This window comes from Empidonax traillii, unplaced genomic scaffold (genome assembly GCF_003031625.1).
Source record: "Empidonax traillii isolate 1590-97213 ecotype Southwest subspecies unplaced genomic scaffold, ASM303162v1 scaffold672:size601241, whole genome shotgun sequence".
In the NCBI taxonomy this organism is placed as follows: domain Eukaryota; kingdom Metazoa; phylum Chordata; class Aves; order Passeriformes; family Tyrannidae; genus Empidonax; species Empidonax traillii.
Window position 1 is genome coordinate 488,502 of NW_020955865.1, and position 16,893 is coordinate 505,394.

A 16,893-nucleotide genomic window follows, 5' to 3' on the forward strand; every position below is an offset into this window, starting at 1 on the left:
AAATAAGAAGTGCAGATGGCTGAGGTGGAATGTTTGGGTACCATTAGCGCCCAGGTTTGACCAAGATTAAGGATTTCTTTGATTCCAGAAGTTCTCTTTTGAAAGAGGCATTGATTTAGAGCTCATATATTAATTCTTGGTGCATAACTTTTTTTTAAAGCATAAAAAATGCAAAAAACTTTTAGATGTTGAATTTGGAGGGAAGTGATGTTTCCTCACTCACAGCATCTGAAGCTAATTTGAAATCTACTGATTTTGCTGCCTGCAAATAAACTGAAAGTCTGATTCAACATCTGGGTAGGTATTATTTTTGGAAATCCCGTGGATGACTGAAAAAAAAATGGAGTGGAGGACCCAATTTTCTTTCCTCCTTTGCACAGGATTTCTGGAGGAGAATGGAAGCTTTCTTCTGAAATGTCAAATTTATTATGCAGAGATCTCACAAAAAAGGGTGGGGGTCGGATTCAGATTGCCAGCTTTTCCTAACCACAAAACAGGATGTGCTTCCCTCTTCCCACTCTAGGAATCCATGTAATAATCAAACCATTCATACTTGTTTCAATCTGCATTTTAATACTTGCCTTTTTTAAGCTCTTCAAATATTTCTTAGTTAAAAGCTGATAAATGACTTTTGGCTTACCTGGTTGACATTCATCTTCAGGAAAGTGATTGCATTTTTGGCAGCAGAGATGAACTAAATTAAAAAAAAAAATAATTATAAATTGAATTAGTAGCCCGTCTCATGCCTAATTACAAATATTTCATATGTGCTTTTCTAAATCTGGAGTTAAAACTAACTGCATGTTAGTTGCTGGCAAGTGCCACCAACTGCTTTGCTATCCGTGCTCTGTATCAAGATCAACAAAGGCAGCCTTGTTAGGTTGTACAACGCAGGGTGCAGCTCATGCAGCACTTCAGAGGTTAGAAGTGCTCTTATCAAGCTTGATTCAAATTGTCTTCCAGATACAAAAATAACATTTCTTTGTCTCTGGGATATGCTGGACTACAGTTCCCATTTTCAGATGAAACTGCTCAATATTTGGCTCTTTCTGGAACTGCTTTTTTTATTCCATGCACTTTTGGAGAAGAGGCAAATTTACCTGCCGATTGTTTGCTGATTGAGGGTATGAGAACATGGCATGCACAATGTTGTCTTACCATTCCAATAAATGGGTTTGAACTAAAAATCTGTTTGCTTTTAAAAATTACACCCACAAGCAAAACAGTATTCCCAGATGTTTTGAGCTGATCACATTTTTTACATCTAATATTGTTTGTTAAGGGTCACTTAACGAAGTGCAAAAATATTTTTAAAGGACAGGTTTCTAGTTGATTGTTCCTGTTTTCAGAAGGAGTTTGGTATGATGGATTTTGAGTCACTGTGGCTGATCAGGTTACAGTGGTTTATGAGCAAGCAATATATTTTTTCTGAGGTACAAGCAAATTGACCTACAAGATTGTGGATACTGGTAAAGTTTGTGAATTCATCTGCCCTTACTGGAACAGTCCTGGGAAAGGGGACAGAAATGCTTGTGTAAGGAGTGCAGGATCAGGGTATTAGTGTGCTGATTTTGGTGAGCTCCTTGGGATTCCTGCTGTTTCCTTGTAGTTCAGGTACACCAAGCATCAGATTTTGTAGTATTAACCAGTGAAGGTGATGATTAGCTTGTTTCATATCATTGTATAGTGTTTGTTAGAATTTTATTCTTTAAATTTGAACTGTTTTTTTTTGCTTAGATTGCTGTGAATTTGAGGGAAGAGAGTAAGATGAAGGGAGAGACCTCAACTCTGCTAATTTAGAGAAAGAAAAAAAGCACCCAGTGGTTTGGAATAAAGTATGAATTGACTTCATCTATCTCTACTCATCTTCCATTAGAAGTTGATATATTATTTTACTGATACCAATGCTCAAATTTAAACCAACCTGTTGGCTTAAAAGACAGGAGGACCATCAGGATAGCAAACGTGCTGCTTTCCGAAGTGGGTATTATCTTGCAACTTCTTTTTTTCTTGAGTGCCAAAAATCAATGGGTTGAATCCTAATGCAGAAATAAACATAGGTTTTCTACAAGATATGATTGAGAATTCTGAGGCATTGATATTACATTTATGATTCACTGTAAATCTACTGTTAAAAAATATGTTCTTACAAATAATATTCTTCTATATGAATGAAAGGATCTGTGGCTACAGAGTCATCCCCGCTTAAGATCCTGTTAAAACTGCTAATGAATGCATTTGGAGGCAGGTAAGGAGCATTAAGACTGTCATCTTGGAGAGTGGAAATACTGTTGACCTCCTGTGCTGGGGCTACATCCCTGAGCTGCTGCTTATCCCTTTACCACCTCCATTTTCTCAAAAGGTGTGGTTGTATTTGGCACATGTTCATCTTTTCCTGAGAGGTGTTCAGTGGTCGGCATAAGATGTTGTGACAAATAGTAACTCAATCCATGCAATCTTCAAACAGAACATAACACAAATAGTATGGGGAAAACTACTGGAAAAACAGTGTGAGTACGACTAGGAGAGTAATTTTACCAATTTGGTGTTTCTTGTTTCTTTGTGTGAATAAAAAATAAATATTGATTTCAGAGTCAAGTCCTCCTTGTAGGTACAGCTACCACCACTTAGGAAACAAGGCAATAATATCTTCTTGTGGAGTGGTTTTGTTCTTGGAACTGCAGGTTTAGGTTTGGGAATTTGGGGGTCACTTTGATACAAGGCTGTCATGTAAATTTGATCAAGTCAAGTAATTCTCTGTGGCTTGGTTTTACCTGTATAATCTAGGGAAGGATACTTCCATTTTTTCCACTTTAAATAGTCTTGTATACTGATGTTGTCTGCTCTTTAATGTGCTTAGCTAGTCTGGGGACAGTGAAGGCATACTCTATTATTTATTGAAGAGTGATGTTTTTATAAGTAGACCATGATGCCCTAAACAAAGGATAAATGCTTGTACTCATACTGACAGTCTGATCCTTGTTATATAATCACACTATCTCCAGCTTGCTTTAGCACATATTAGTAATGAAGTCCTAACTTATTTATGCTAGCATTTGGTACGATGGTGTGAATTTTGCTGCTAATACGTGTTTATTTTGATCAAAGAGCTGAGAGGGCAGTTTTGGCATTTGTTTTTAAAGGGTGTGGTTTTTTGTATCTATAATGAAGCAACATCGAAGTTTTAGATTAAAAAAAAAATTAGTCGTCAAAATTGTCCAGTGACAAAAAGCAAGAAAATTATGTGGGAACACTGACTATTTAAAATGAACTATAATCACCCACTGAAGTACTTTATAAGTGGAGAGCTGTGAGTGGGTAGGAAAATCTTATGAATGGATAAAGCAGGAAAAAGTTTACCTTTCAAGAATCATTTTCCCTCGATTTCAAACTGAAAAATAGTTTTCATTTTTCTTGTTAAAAAAAACCCCACCCAACAAACTACAACTAATTTATTTCCATAAATGCTTTTTATAATTATTGTTATTACTCCTACTTTTAGGGAGAACTTTCTCTTGCCTCTGTGGTAAATAAACTTTTCAATAGCACATTAGCAGAACATCATTACTGAATTGGGTATCTCTCCAGCTTGTAAGTGTTTTTCTTTCTGCAGCTTCATCTTCCCACCTCCATTACTTAAGGCAACGTGGCAAAGGATGAAGTTAGTTATTTTCCTGGATTGACAAGCAAGAATGCTCCTGACAAACTGACTGGCTGTTGTATATTGGTCTAGCTGTTAATGAAGAGAATTCTCTGTGTTTGAACAAACCCCAGCATTTTACTTATTCTGGCACATTTCTTTTTTGAAGCTGTAAACTTCATCCAAGACTAATTCTGGTCAGCTTGCTCATAAAGACCACTTTGAAATCCATGTTTACGTTCTCAAATGGTATAAATTTTTTGTCAGTTTACAGACAAAAATACTTTATTAACCAGATAAAAATTTGTACTGATGGAAGTGCTCATAAATAAAGTTACAAGGATTATGTAAGCCTTTACTGCTGTTATCTTCACTGTATGTAGAACCCTTGTCAGTAAGGGATTGCTGGCTTCCTTGCAAGATTTTGAAGAAAAACACTTTTTTTTTTTTTCTTTTTTTTTTTAAGCTTGAAGGACAGCATGGTGTTTGTATCTTTCTTAAATTTTCAGGATATGTTTAAATCAAATTTAATGTGTCCTTCACTTAGTTTTAATCCTCCAGGATGTATACTTTGGCTCCTTCTCAAGAACAGATCTGAGATTCTCAGTGGACTCATTTCTCCAAATTTGAGATTCTTGCTCAATTAAAGAGATGTTGGATTTTTGGTTTGGTTGGTTTTTCTTTTATTTTGGTTTCCTTTACGTGAGAAAAGCACATTATTGCATTTTCTGAAGGAAGACTCATGTTGCGACCTTTAACTGTTCTTTCCTCATCTTCATGTGTTCAGAACATGAGTAATGATAAGGTTTTGTTCTGTCTTTCCCTATAAGAAACAATCCTTTACTTTGTGATTGCTATGTTGAGAGCTCTAGAAGTTATGTGGTGGTGAACCTGGGACCCTAATTTTCTTGGTGGGATGTGACTGCTATACTTTTTATTCTGGTGGGATACCAGAATATCATAATATCATTTGGTATCTTCAGGATGTTGGCTTGACTCCAAATAAATACGTAGTCAGACTTTATGTTGAGCCTAGATATAAACAGATTAGAATCACTAACTGCGTGGGAAGTTTTCTTCAAGTTAAACTTCTTAACTTCCCACATTCAAATATTCTTGGACAAGGACACAATGGTTTGTTTTATAAACATGAAAGAGGTATTAAATCATCTTGAAGTTCCAGTCTTGCTCTTAAAATCTGGCTGAGAGCTTATCAAAAGTCTGAGGGAGTTTTTCCAAATAGTATTCTAGGGGAAGAAAATATTGCTACAGATGTTGTATAATAGAAAATTGATACATGGAAGAAGGCCTCCCACAAGTATGAGAGGTTTGGCAACCTGGAAGCAGTACCACAGATTGCAATTCCTTGAGTGTAGAGGAAGTGTCTTAAATGATCTGCGCAGAAACATGCTGAGTTAACGTATGTGCCTTGTGCTTTCTGGGAAGTGTTTCTACTCAGAATAAATGCACGGTAAAGATGTTTTTTTCTTAAATGACTTTAAGGTGTCTACCTTGCTGTGTGAAAACTGGATAAGGCCATGGTTCTGTTTCAATGGTAGGATTTGTGATAGATGTTTTTTGTTCAGTGCTAGGGGAGTGTTGCATTTGGAACCCATGGTAAAATGCATCTGTTCCAGAGAGACTCTGACTTCCAGAGACTATGCTCGTGTGCTTGTGAAATTTTATTGGGAGTCAGATGGGTTTAAGTATGACTTCTCCAGAAAAGGCAATCTTCATGATTAAATCAGATTTACAGTTGTAAATATGTTTCCTAATATCTCTCTGGGTTCTGTGATTCTTCGGGTTCGTCAGGATCCTTTCCTTATTTCTAGTTAGAAGAAATAGTTTGTAAGGCAATTCATGGCATTCCTAAGTAGATTCCTGTAGTAGATTGAAAATTCTTTGCAATAAGAGGATGTTGCCTGGTGTATTTTAAGGAGAGAAAGAAATGCACAATTCTTCAAACAAAAAAGGATTTATTATTTTGTAAAAGAGACATCAGTTTGGAATAGGGACATTGCAAGAATGAGGGACTTGTATCTGCTTTATGCACTTGATATCCTGGAGATACCTATTTTTAAAAATTCTGTTTCCTTTGGTAAACACTGTGGCTTTGGTGAAGCACTGTGTGAAATACTCCTTCATCACCCGGATTTATAGCTTGCAGTTGCAACCCTCCGGGTCCTTTTTTTTCTGTGAAGGACCAAGAAAGGAAGTTTATCCTTTCCTCTACTGGAATAAATAATGGCAGAGTTTCAAACTCTGCATTCATATTTGTAACATCACTAATGACACTCATATTTTTCAGCGTTAACATCTCTCTGATGTTTTATCATGCTTATATTCCTCAGAGGTGTTTGTCTCCATTAGTTTTTTAACATGTCCTTTGTTCTGACTCAGGGTTTTTAGGATTGATGTCAGTGTAAGCAACAGCTGGCAAAAAAGAAGGGCTTGGTTCTTTCTGCATCTTATGTCAATTGAATTATGTGTTTTAAAAGATGATGAGTGTGGATAGTGGTGGGGAAATGGTAACATATGCTGAAATTTGCACTTCTAGTTGCTGGAAACATCTGGCTGAATAGCTATTCCTGGCATCTGATAGCTTCTTAGCAGCTGTAAATGGAGGTCTCAGTCCCTTTCTGCTCCTGGGGGTCTCTGTCATACAACTCTCTCCACATCTGTCCCTGGTTAATGTTGTGTTTTAGCAGTAGCACTGTGTGACATTTGATTGTCATCTGTGTTCTGAGTTTGCTGTTATTTTTAGTTTGAGTATTGCCAGGATTATGCAACTGTAACAGCACAACTGTCTCCGGATGTCCGGGGAAAAAGGAACATGCTTTTCTTATCCCATGAAAATGAGTGAGGAGCAGAGTGGTTTCTTTAGCTCCCAGTTACTTTCCTAGAGATAGAAGCTTGGATACAGAAAAGCTGTTGTTGGAGCAAGGGTAAGAACGAGGACAGTCTCTCTTCCACAGGCAACCACCTCAGTGGAGGAAAAAACAACATCTTTTTCCTCTTCCCAGACCAGTAAAGGAATGTATATGTATATATAATGCATAATGTTATGACTTCAGTGAAATGAGGTCATGAAGTTGAGTGGTTGCTATTTCAGTGCCTGGCATGATGTTCTGGTCATAAAGCCTGAGGACAAAATAGATCCCATATCTGTGTTATGTGAAAAAAGGGAGACTCTTTGACAACGACTTCTTTTTGTTTGTTTGTTGTTTTATAATGGAAGTTAAAACCGCTGTTTTCAGAGTGGAGCTTACTTTGCCATGTGGTAATTGTATGAGGTGGGTGCAGGGAGAAGAGTGTACTTGCAACAAGCTTTAATGACTGTGAGATTCATAGAAGAGACTGGAATTGAAAGGTGTAGTTTCTATTATTTTTTTATTATTTTTATGGATAAGTATTGAAAAATCATAAATCAAACCAGTTAACCTAAGAACTCCCAATGTCTCAAATTAATTGGTAGGAGACTACCAACACGATGTAGATATGCCAAAACCTTAATGGCAATCTAAGTAAGAGACGGTAGCAAGCTGTAATTTAGTTTGTCTGCACTGAAATTGAAATGGGTCGTAACATTAAGTTGATCTTTCTAATGGAAAAAATTACTGATGAAGGTGTCCATCATGTTTTTAAATTTGGAAATATTTGTTTACTTAGTCATGTCAATAAAGCATATTGACATGGATTTCCCTGCAACAGTAGATACTCCTTTAAAATACATTATTCTAAGTAAGATGATGACTGTGGTAGGCTTACATTTTGAGGTCTTTTGTTAATTTTCTTTCTGTCAAATACTGCTGGGAAGCATAGTTTCTTTTCCTAAGATCCGAAAGAAAGAGGTGAATAAGGTGTTTTGTCTTCTCTCTCTTCATTGAATTCCCAGACAGTATTTGCCACAAAGTTAAGATCTGTTCCACATGGTTTCTGATAGAGAGAAAGCTTACTGAAGCTGCTGCTCAGAGAAAGAGAGGAAAGGAGAGAAAAATCAAAGCAAAAAAACCCACACCACCAAACAAAAACAAACAACAAAAACCAAACAAACCCAAACCTTTTGAAAAGTGTTCACTTTCTAGCAGTCATGTTTCCTGATGAATATTGACTGGTGAAAAGAATGTGATTACAGAAGTGCTGACATGAACCAAAAGCATCGTATTTGTCCATTAATCAAAGCCTTGATGCTTTGGGTTTTTTTGTTCCAAAAGAGGAAAGTTTCCTATCTGGGTGTAACACACAAAGCAGCACCATGTTGAAATGTTGGCTCAGGGTGGGGAGTATATGTTGCCATGATGTTATCAGCAGAACTGTTTGATGTGGAAATACTGGCAGTATGTAACTTGTCCTGAGCAGGCACAGTTCTGGGTGGTTCTGCTCTGTACATCATAGGCTATAACCATTAATTTGCTCTAAAAGGATGGTAAGATTACACACATTTCATTTAACTCTCTTGCGTAGCAATGCGTAAATCCAATCTCATCTGTCATCAGTATTGAGTGGAAGTAATTCCAAAAAGTGTGCCAGGAGTTAACCCCTTCTTCTGAATTTGGTAAGTAAAAATAAAATTCACAACTGTAGCTAAATATCCCTGGGCACTATGTCTATCAGATACTTGTCATTATTAGAAGGTATGGTTCTTGAAGATGAACTTTTAGGTTACTTTATTTAGTTTTATTCTTTAAAATAAGCTGTTTACAGCATAACTATTTTTACAGTGTATGGCAATTGTTTCACTGTTGCTGTAAAGAATATTGGAGGAAAAATTTCTGAAACAAATTTTGTATTTCTGAAACAGAAATTTCAAATGTGAAGATGCATTAGAAGATATAAAACCAAGCAATTTATAGAAGTGATACAACTTGCCTGTCTTTTTCAGAAACTGGTAACACACATTTCTTATCACAGCAAACTTAATTTTTAATCTACTTGGTTTTTTATTTCTACTGCATTTGATTAGTCAAGGCCATGTCAGGTAAAACCGGGAAATCCTCAGAAACTTACAATGATTTTCACTAGTGTCTCTAAGTTGAAAAGGAAATGTGAGATTTACTCCCTCTTTGTACCCTAACAGTTGTTGGCTTGTAACATTGTAGTGTAGACAAGAGCAACTGCTCCATCATTTTTCTGGGAGATTCTGCTCTGTGAGTATTACATACTGGGTCATTTTATTGTGTCGACAGTGAATGAGCCTAATGTTTTACTATGTTAGTTCATAAAACAATGCTCATGGACAACAGAGCAAGAGTGTACATCTTTCTGGGTCTTTGTTTCAATATGGGGTTAGGTGGACTTTCTCCTCAAGCACACTCCTGCCTTTGGGGGGCAGAGGCACCAGGAACTGGGAGGAAATGCTGGAGGGCAGTTTGCTGCTATTTGACTATATTTCTACTATGCACATGTGTGAGTTTTGGTTAAGGAATGGTGCACGCATGAACCATTAGAAAAAGGAGAAAAGTTCTGTTTCCATTTCTTCTTATGTTTGCTGGTTGATTCTAAGTGAGAGTATTACTAAAATTTAAAAATAACCAAACGTAAAAGCTTTGTACAGGCATGAATAGGAGTAAAACAGACTTTGCTCACCATTCTTGACCTCTCCTCTCTGTATCTCATTGGAAATATTTACCTCACTGGCTTATGGGAAGTGGTTGGTTTTTTGTTGGTAGCAAAGGCTGTCTTCTGCAGCCTGCTTTAGTCGTCTGAATGGGATGCTAATTTTTTTTTCCTCCCAGAATTCTAAATTTATAGCTGGTATAAAATATCCCATATTAACTATGGGATAACTATGAAAAATTATAGCATCACAGACAGGAATCTGGTGCTGAGTTCTCCCAGATTTGAGTTGGACATTTGGCCTCCTGGAGACTGAGTAATTCTGAAGGTCGTTCAGCTACTGATTCCCTTTCCCTTTCGTGTTTGGCCTCTTGCTCTCAGATTTATTTCAGATTATGTGGGTACAAGAATGAGTGAACAGCATCAGCTCTGTCTTTCAGCCAACAACCCTTGACTGCTCAGGGTTAGGCATTTTTTCAGCACCACTTTTTCCAATTAATATTTTCACTGAATGTATTTTTTTTTTTTACTGGAAACACAAGCATGAAAGTTAACTCAAATTTTTAGTCTAAAGGTACCGATCCTGAAGAATATAATTGCATGCCTTTCTTAATAATCTTGCCGCTGTAAAATTGTTAAAACAGGATGCAAGCACTGCAATATCCTGCTGAAAGTAGAAGACACATTACTTCACTGTAGTTGGCTGAATTAATTCCTTTTCATGCTAAAGCACACATGAGTCTGGATAGGATAACCCTAAGAAGGATATATAATAGTCTCAAGACTACAGCAGAAATATGTGGAGAAAAATGTTTTTGCATAGTTCTTGAACAGAAAAGGGTATAACAAGCAATACATTATTCTGTTAACATTAATGACAGTGCCTTTATAGTAAAATAAATTTAGAAGTAGTAAGTGCATGGTTAATTCTGTCTTCACCTTCCTTTTTATTTTCTGTTGCTGTGGCTTTTGACACAATTGTAGCTTACAAATGAGGAGTCAATAGCCCTTTGGTACTATGCCTGCACTCTTGAAGGCTGTTTTTTTTTGAACAGGTAGTTTCCACTTCTGAATTAAATACCTCTTAAAATTTTTGCAGAATAAAACTAAACACATCTTTTATGAGGCTATTTTTTTTCTCTCATTTCCAGGTTCAAGTATTGCAGATTTCTTTATTGCCATTCATGTTGCCTTCCAGTATTTCTTATTTAACAGATAAAATACAAATCATCCTCTTTAAGTAGAAGAAAGGAAAGAACTGGTGGTATAAATATGAAATAATAATATGCAGCAACTGTTAGGATTCTGATCTTGGAAAAACTCAAGTATCTACATGTAGACACGCTGCTGAGTCTAAGGAGCAGTATTAGATTTTTTCAAAGGCCGCCTTCTCTGGCTATCATACAATACAATAATGAAAAATAAAATCTAGAAGGACAGGGTTACATACTGCCATCTGATATAGGATTTTCTGTCTTTTTAAAGATTCCTTTTTAGTTTTGTACAGTGCATAGTGTACATATCTGTCTTAAGAATAAATTGCATTTTTCAGCTTTCATCTGGAACTCAGTCTGGCCACTGGTGTAAAAAATAATAGAAAGTATTTTTACAAATTCATTAACAACAAAAATAGGGCCAAGGAAAATCTCCATCCTTTATTGGATGAGGGGGGAAACCTTGTAACCAAAAGTAAGGGAAAGGCTGAGGTCAGTCCTAAACCCCTATTGCATTTTTTACTATGAGTGTTTTCTTTTCCTCTGTCTTGAACTGTAGGACTAGTTATCCTCAGGGCAACCAGATCCCTGAGCTGGCAGACAGGGACAGGGAGCAGAATAGACACCCTGTTATCCAGGAGGAGGTAGGTGAAACAGTCACAAGTCTATGAATTTGGATGGGATCCACATGAGGGTACTGAGGGTTAGTGGAAGAGCTTTCCAAGCAACTCTCCCTTTATTATCAGTCCTGGCTAACCAGGGAGGTCCCAGTTGACTGGACACTGGTCAATGTGACACCCATCCACAAGAAGGATCAGAACGAGACAGTGGGCCTGTCAGCCTGACCTTGGTGCCAGGAAGGGTTATGGAACAGATCATCCTGAGTGCCAGGAAGGGTTATGGAACAGATCATCCTGAGTGTCATTATGCAGCACATACAGGACAACCAGATCAGGCCCAACCAGCACTGGTTTAGGAAAGACAGGTCCTGCTTGAGTAACCTGACCTCCTTCTATGACCACGAGACCCACCTAGCGGATGAGGAAAACACTGTGGTTGCTGTCTACCTGGACTTCAGTAAAGACTTTGTCTTAGATGACATTCTGAGCCTGCCTTTAAAGGTTTGCACAATAGCTTTAATGTTTTATGCATTAAACCAGAAATATTCAAAATAATCACCTATGAATGAGGAATTCAGTCGTTACATGTTTATAAAGTGCTTTTTTCTTGACGTCTAAGGGAAGGTGCTCCAAAGTACTTCAGGTGATACCAGAAAGAAGCTAGGTTTGCCACTAATTCTGTATATCAATAGCTCTGCTTTTTATACCTTTTCCCAGTTGTGTATTACTGTTATGATGGGACTTTGAACAGTAGCACAACTTCAGAGATGAAAATAACATTTCTGGAGTTTAGTTAGTAGAGACTGTTAGAAAAATGGGTGACAAATGTGGTTTAAAAAGAAGTCTGAAGAGCAGAAACTGTGTATGGACTTCGTGGGTATGGTATGTTTACCAATGTAAGCTTTTTTGTTCAGTGTTTGCTTTAGACAAACCCCTACTTTTGAAACTAAGAAACTGAAGGGTTTTCTGGATGCTTTGTATGAAAAAAAATACATAAGGGAAGGCTTGAATGGAGATGCAATCTCTGTTAATTGTCCCATTAATGTAGTGGTGGAGGAAAAAAAAGCTGTTGAGTACAAAGCTCTAGAAATAGAAAGCAGTAAATTCTGAGGTAAATAAAGTTCAAAAATAATTCCTCTGAAATTAATTTTGCTAATCGATTAGACAATTTTAAGAAGAGATAACGAGCCTAAAATGCTAAAATTACATTTATTTCATAACGCACACTGACCAATGTAACCAAAATACCCAGAAATTTCTCTACCACCTGGTTTGCCAAGAAACCCATCTTTTAGGTGCTTTTTCTATTGATGGAATTCCATTGACCTCAAATGGGACTTTCTGCTGTGATGGGCATTTGTGTACAGCTTCTTTTGCAAAAGGAGACCCTTGTTAAATGCCAGAGGAAGTGCAGAGGATGAGTTCATTTGTTTTTTTGAATCATCCTTTGGTGTTGTATCAGTGACAAACTGAAGCTGATTTTATGCTCTGCAATTTGTTCTAGGTAGTTTTGAGTGTCAGAACTTAGAGAAAACATACATATGTTTGATAAATAAGCATTCAGTGCAATGTAAATATGTAAATGCAGTGCGGCTGCTGTTTTCTAATTTTTTATCTTGCTAAAAATATATTCAGTCATGGCTCTTTGCTCTTGCACGTTAACTTTATATCTCATATAACACTGATATCTCCAGCAAGATGTACTAGACAAATGGAGACAAACACAAAATGAGAATATTGGAATAGCTGCAGTAGGGAATTGTAAAAATATTGCAGCTAAGTTTGGGATGCTTTAATATATTAATTCTGAGAAACATATTGCTGGTGCTCTTGCAACTGCTTACAATAAATACAGGTTTTCGAGGCAATGTCTAGCCAAGGTTGCTATTTTGCTGGAGGATGCTTTTTTATAGAGATTCTAAATATTTGACATAGATTTGTCAGGGAGACAATCAGTGATATCTGGCTAATAAAGAAGGATATCTAAAGCACACAGCTGGTGTTTTCTTTGTATTGAGAAGTGAAGTGCTAGCTGCTCTTCAGTAACAAGCTTAGTTCTGAAGAAGGAAGAAAATGTGTATAATATTGCACTGAAACCAAGTAAGCTGTTTAACATGATTAACATCTGATTGACACAATCCCTGTAATAACTGAATAATAGGACTATTATTCTGCTACCAGAATGACTGAAAACATTGGTCCTTTCCACTGAAATGGAAAAGCCTTCAGAATGTAGATCAGCCTTAAACCACTATTGTACCTTTTCCTACGAATGCCAAAATTTTGTTCCCACCCCAAATTAAACTTTGAAAAAAAAAAAAAAAGGGTTGATTTATAGATTTGTCCTGATCTCAGGAGTGTCCTCTTTCCTCTTTAGTGGCATTCTTTTCAAGAAGGCCACTAATGGTCATTGTACATCCTGTGCTCCTCTGCAGAGCACCCTGAGAGTAGGTGCGTGATAGCATGGCTGACTCCCTCTTCTCAAGTACGTTCACTTTAAAGCTCTGATAATTGCTCACAGAATTCCCAGTGGGATAGGTCCTATTTACTTTACCTTGCAGTTTTTTTATAGTTAGGAGTGTAAATGCAAGTCTTCAGTTGGCCTTTAAAGGCTGTGGCTACTAAGAAAGTTTAGTAAATGACAGGAACAATTTTTACAGACCCTGTAAGAATAAGAAGCTGCTATTTTTTTCACTCTGAAAAACCCTCCATTAAGCTTCGATGGATTCTATAGTCCTTGACAGATTTTTTTTTTTTTAAAGCAGATGGCAAAATTATAGAAGTCTAGAAGTGGAGCAGAGGTGCTCCTTATCCTTCCTTCTTGCCAGGAACCCATAAATTTCACATATTTCTTGACCAAACTGCAGATGTGAAGTGCATATGTCAAGGCTGTTGAGGTAACCTGGGAAACAAAAATTGTAGATATTGTATGAGTTTGTTAATTGAGAGACTTTGCAGTTTTTTATTTATAATTAAAGTGGACAGATGTGATGAGAATGAGGACTGATTAATGCTTAATTTGTTAACTCATTCTCAGCATGGTCTCCATGAAATTTCAGGAAGTGGTGACTGGAAAAACTTTTCTCTTGGAATACATGTTTCTGGCAGGACTAACACTATGTCTGTCCTCCAAAACCAAGTTGTTTTGATATAGTTGAGAAGACTGAATTGATATGAGTCACATTCCAGGAGTAAATAAATGTAGAGGCTAATTCATCTCCTGACTCCTTACAAATTGGCTTATCTCTTAGGAACAATTGAAGGTGTTGGGTCTTATATTTCAACATCTGCTGCACAGTGGAATTGCAGAGTTTTTATTTATTTATTTTTATAAATTTGTATACAAGTCCATTTACTCTTCTTTCAGTACAGAATATGCATAACATTCTTTCAAAAGATGAGCCTGGGGTGTAGAAATATTGCACTTTTAATGGCCTGCTGACATGGATACTTTCAGGAAAATATACTCACTAAATTTTAAAAATAGAAAAGGAAATAGTAGGCAAAATTAATAGAATAATTTAGTTCTTTAGAAAAATTTGCATAGCACCAGTTGCAAGTTGCTGTTCCTTTTTGATTGATGGTTTGCAACCTTTTCAGTAATTGAACTGTGTAAGGACAAATAACTGGATGACAGTAAAATTCAGAGACCTCTGTAATTATTTAAAGACTGTTATTTTAAGGATAAAAGGCATTCTATAATTTGTAATCTGAATATACTTCATATTTCTTAATTATTACTGCTAATTCTTATTTGTAATATAATGAACCAGATTACAGCTTCTTAAAGGGAACCCATAAATATTGATTTATACATCCCTATATATTTTTGTGGGGAATGCTTGAATGAGTTTATATATGAGGAAAGTAAAGTGAGTAAGTAACAGTTAACTTGTCTCTCATTCTGGACAAAGTCTTTATAACTTGATTGTATCTTTTGCTAAACTTAAAACAGATAGTACTGTTAAAATACTTCAGAAGGTTATGTAAATTTCTTTAAATTAAATAGAGAGGGTGATTGTCCTCTGTGCTGCTGCGGCCTCACCTCAAGTCCTGTGTGCAATTTTAGGCATTGCAGTATAATAAAGACATCAAGCTATTAGCAAGCATATGAAGGAAGGTTACAAAGATGGTGAAGAATTTAGAGGGGAAGCCACGTGAGGAGCAGCTGATGTCACTTAGTTTGTTCAACCTGGAGAAGAGGAGACTGAGGGGAGACTTCACAGCAGTCTACAGCTTCCTTGTGATGGGAAGCAGAGGAGCAGGCACTGATCTCCTCTGTGGTGACCAGTTACAGGACCCAAGGGAATGGCATGAAGCTGTGTCAGGGGAGGTTTAGATTAGATATTAGGAAAAAGTTCTTCAGCCAGAGTGTGGTCAGGCACTGGAACAGGCTCCCTGGGGAAATGGTCACAGCACCAAGCCTGACAGAGTTCAAGAAGTGTTTGGACAATGCTCTCAGGCACATGGTATGATTCTTGGAGCTGTTCTTTGCAGGGCTGAGAGTTGGACTTTGATGATCCTTGTGGGTCCCTGCTAACTCAGGATATACTATGATTCCATTCAGAAGAACCCCAACAGTTTGGAGAGATGGACAGAGAAGAACTGTCCAAAATTCAGTAAAGTCAAATTCAGGGTCCTGCACCTGGGGAAGAATTGACCCCATGTACCAGTACAGACTGGGGGCTAACCCTCTGCAGCTCTGTGGAGAAGGACCTGGGGGTCCTGGTAGACAACAAGCTGTCCATGAGCCAGCAGTGTGACCTTGTGACCAAGAAGTCCAACAGTGCATTAGGAAGAACATTGCCAGCAGGTCGAGGGAGGTGATCCTGCCTCTCTGCTCAGCCTGTATCTTGGCTGTATCTGGAGTGATGTGTCCAGTTCTGGGCTCCTCAGTATAAGAGAGACATGAAACTCCTGGAGCAGGTCCATTGAAGGGCAACAAAGGTGATCAAGGGATTGGGGCATCTCTCAGAGAGGTTTGGGCCTGTTTAATTTCAAGAAGAGATGTGTAAGGGTACTTCATCTGTATATCTAAGAATCTGAAGGGAAGGTGTAAGAGGACAGAGTCAGGCTCTTCTTGGTGATGCCAAGCAATAAGACAAAACGCAGTGGTCAGAAAATGATGCATGGGAAGTTCCACCTGAATACAAGGAAGAACTTCTTTATTGTGCGGGTGACCACACACTGGGATGGAGCACAGAGAGGTTGTGGAGTCTCCCTCACTGGAGATAGTCAAGAGGTGTCTGGACACAATCTTGTGCAATGTGCTCTGGGATGACCCTGCTTGATCAGGGAGCTTGGACCAAATAGTCCACTGTGGTCTCTTCCAACCTTACTCATTCTGTGATTCTATGATTTATTGAAGGCATAAACTTAAATACTTGTGTAAAAATTGTTTAAATAAGTGGTGAAAAGTTGGCAAGGTTAGTTAGTAAACTGAAATGAGAAATACTTTGTGCTATTGAATTTGATTATGCCAGGCTGATTAAACAGTATGTTCTTTTTCTTTTCTCTCATTGCAGCCTGTGCTTTCCGTTACAATGGGCTCTCCTTCGTCTACCTCATCTACCTCCTGCTCATTCCTCTGTTTTCAGAACCCACAAAAACAACGATGCAAGGTAAGATGTTCATTACTTCATTCTTCAGAATCTATCATGAACGCAGTACGTGCAAAAAGCCTTGGTGTAGTACAAGGTGAAGTCCTGAACATTTTCTCTTCATTAACTGATCTAACTTGTAATAAATACTGTAAATTTCCTGACCGTGTACTTTCACAATATGCTGGCTTTGGTGCTGAAGGACTTCCAACCACAATACCATTCTTGCCCCAAAGTGCATCAGGGCTCTTTGATAGTGCTAA

The 16,893-nt window shown here is 37.5% G+C and overlaps 1 protein-coding gene across 1 annotated transcript in view; it reads left to right on the forward strand.

The window, feature by feature from the left end:
- Positions 1 to 16,893, forward strand: part of LOC114065519 (piezo-type mechanosensitive ion channel component 2-like) — a gene marked incomplete at its 3' end in the record, with an annotated part of 140,878 nt that overhangs the window by 35,322 nt on the left and 88,663 nt on the right. Inside the window, exon 2 of the mRNA XM_027899497.1 lies at positions 16,556 to 16,651. Within this exon, the coding sequence (XP_027755298.1) occupies positions 16,556 to 16,651 (96 nt within the window). The remainder of the gene's footprint in view (positions 1 to 16,555; positions 16,652 to 16,893) is intronic.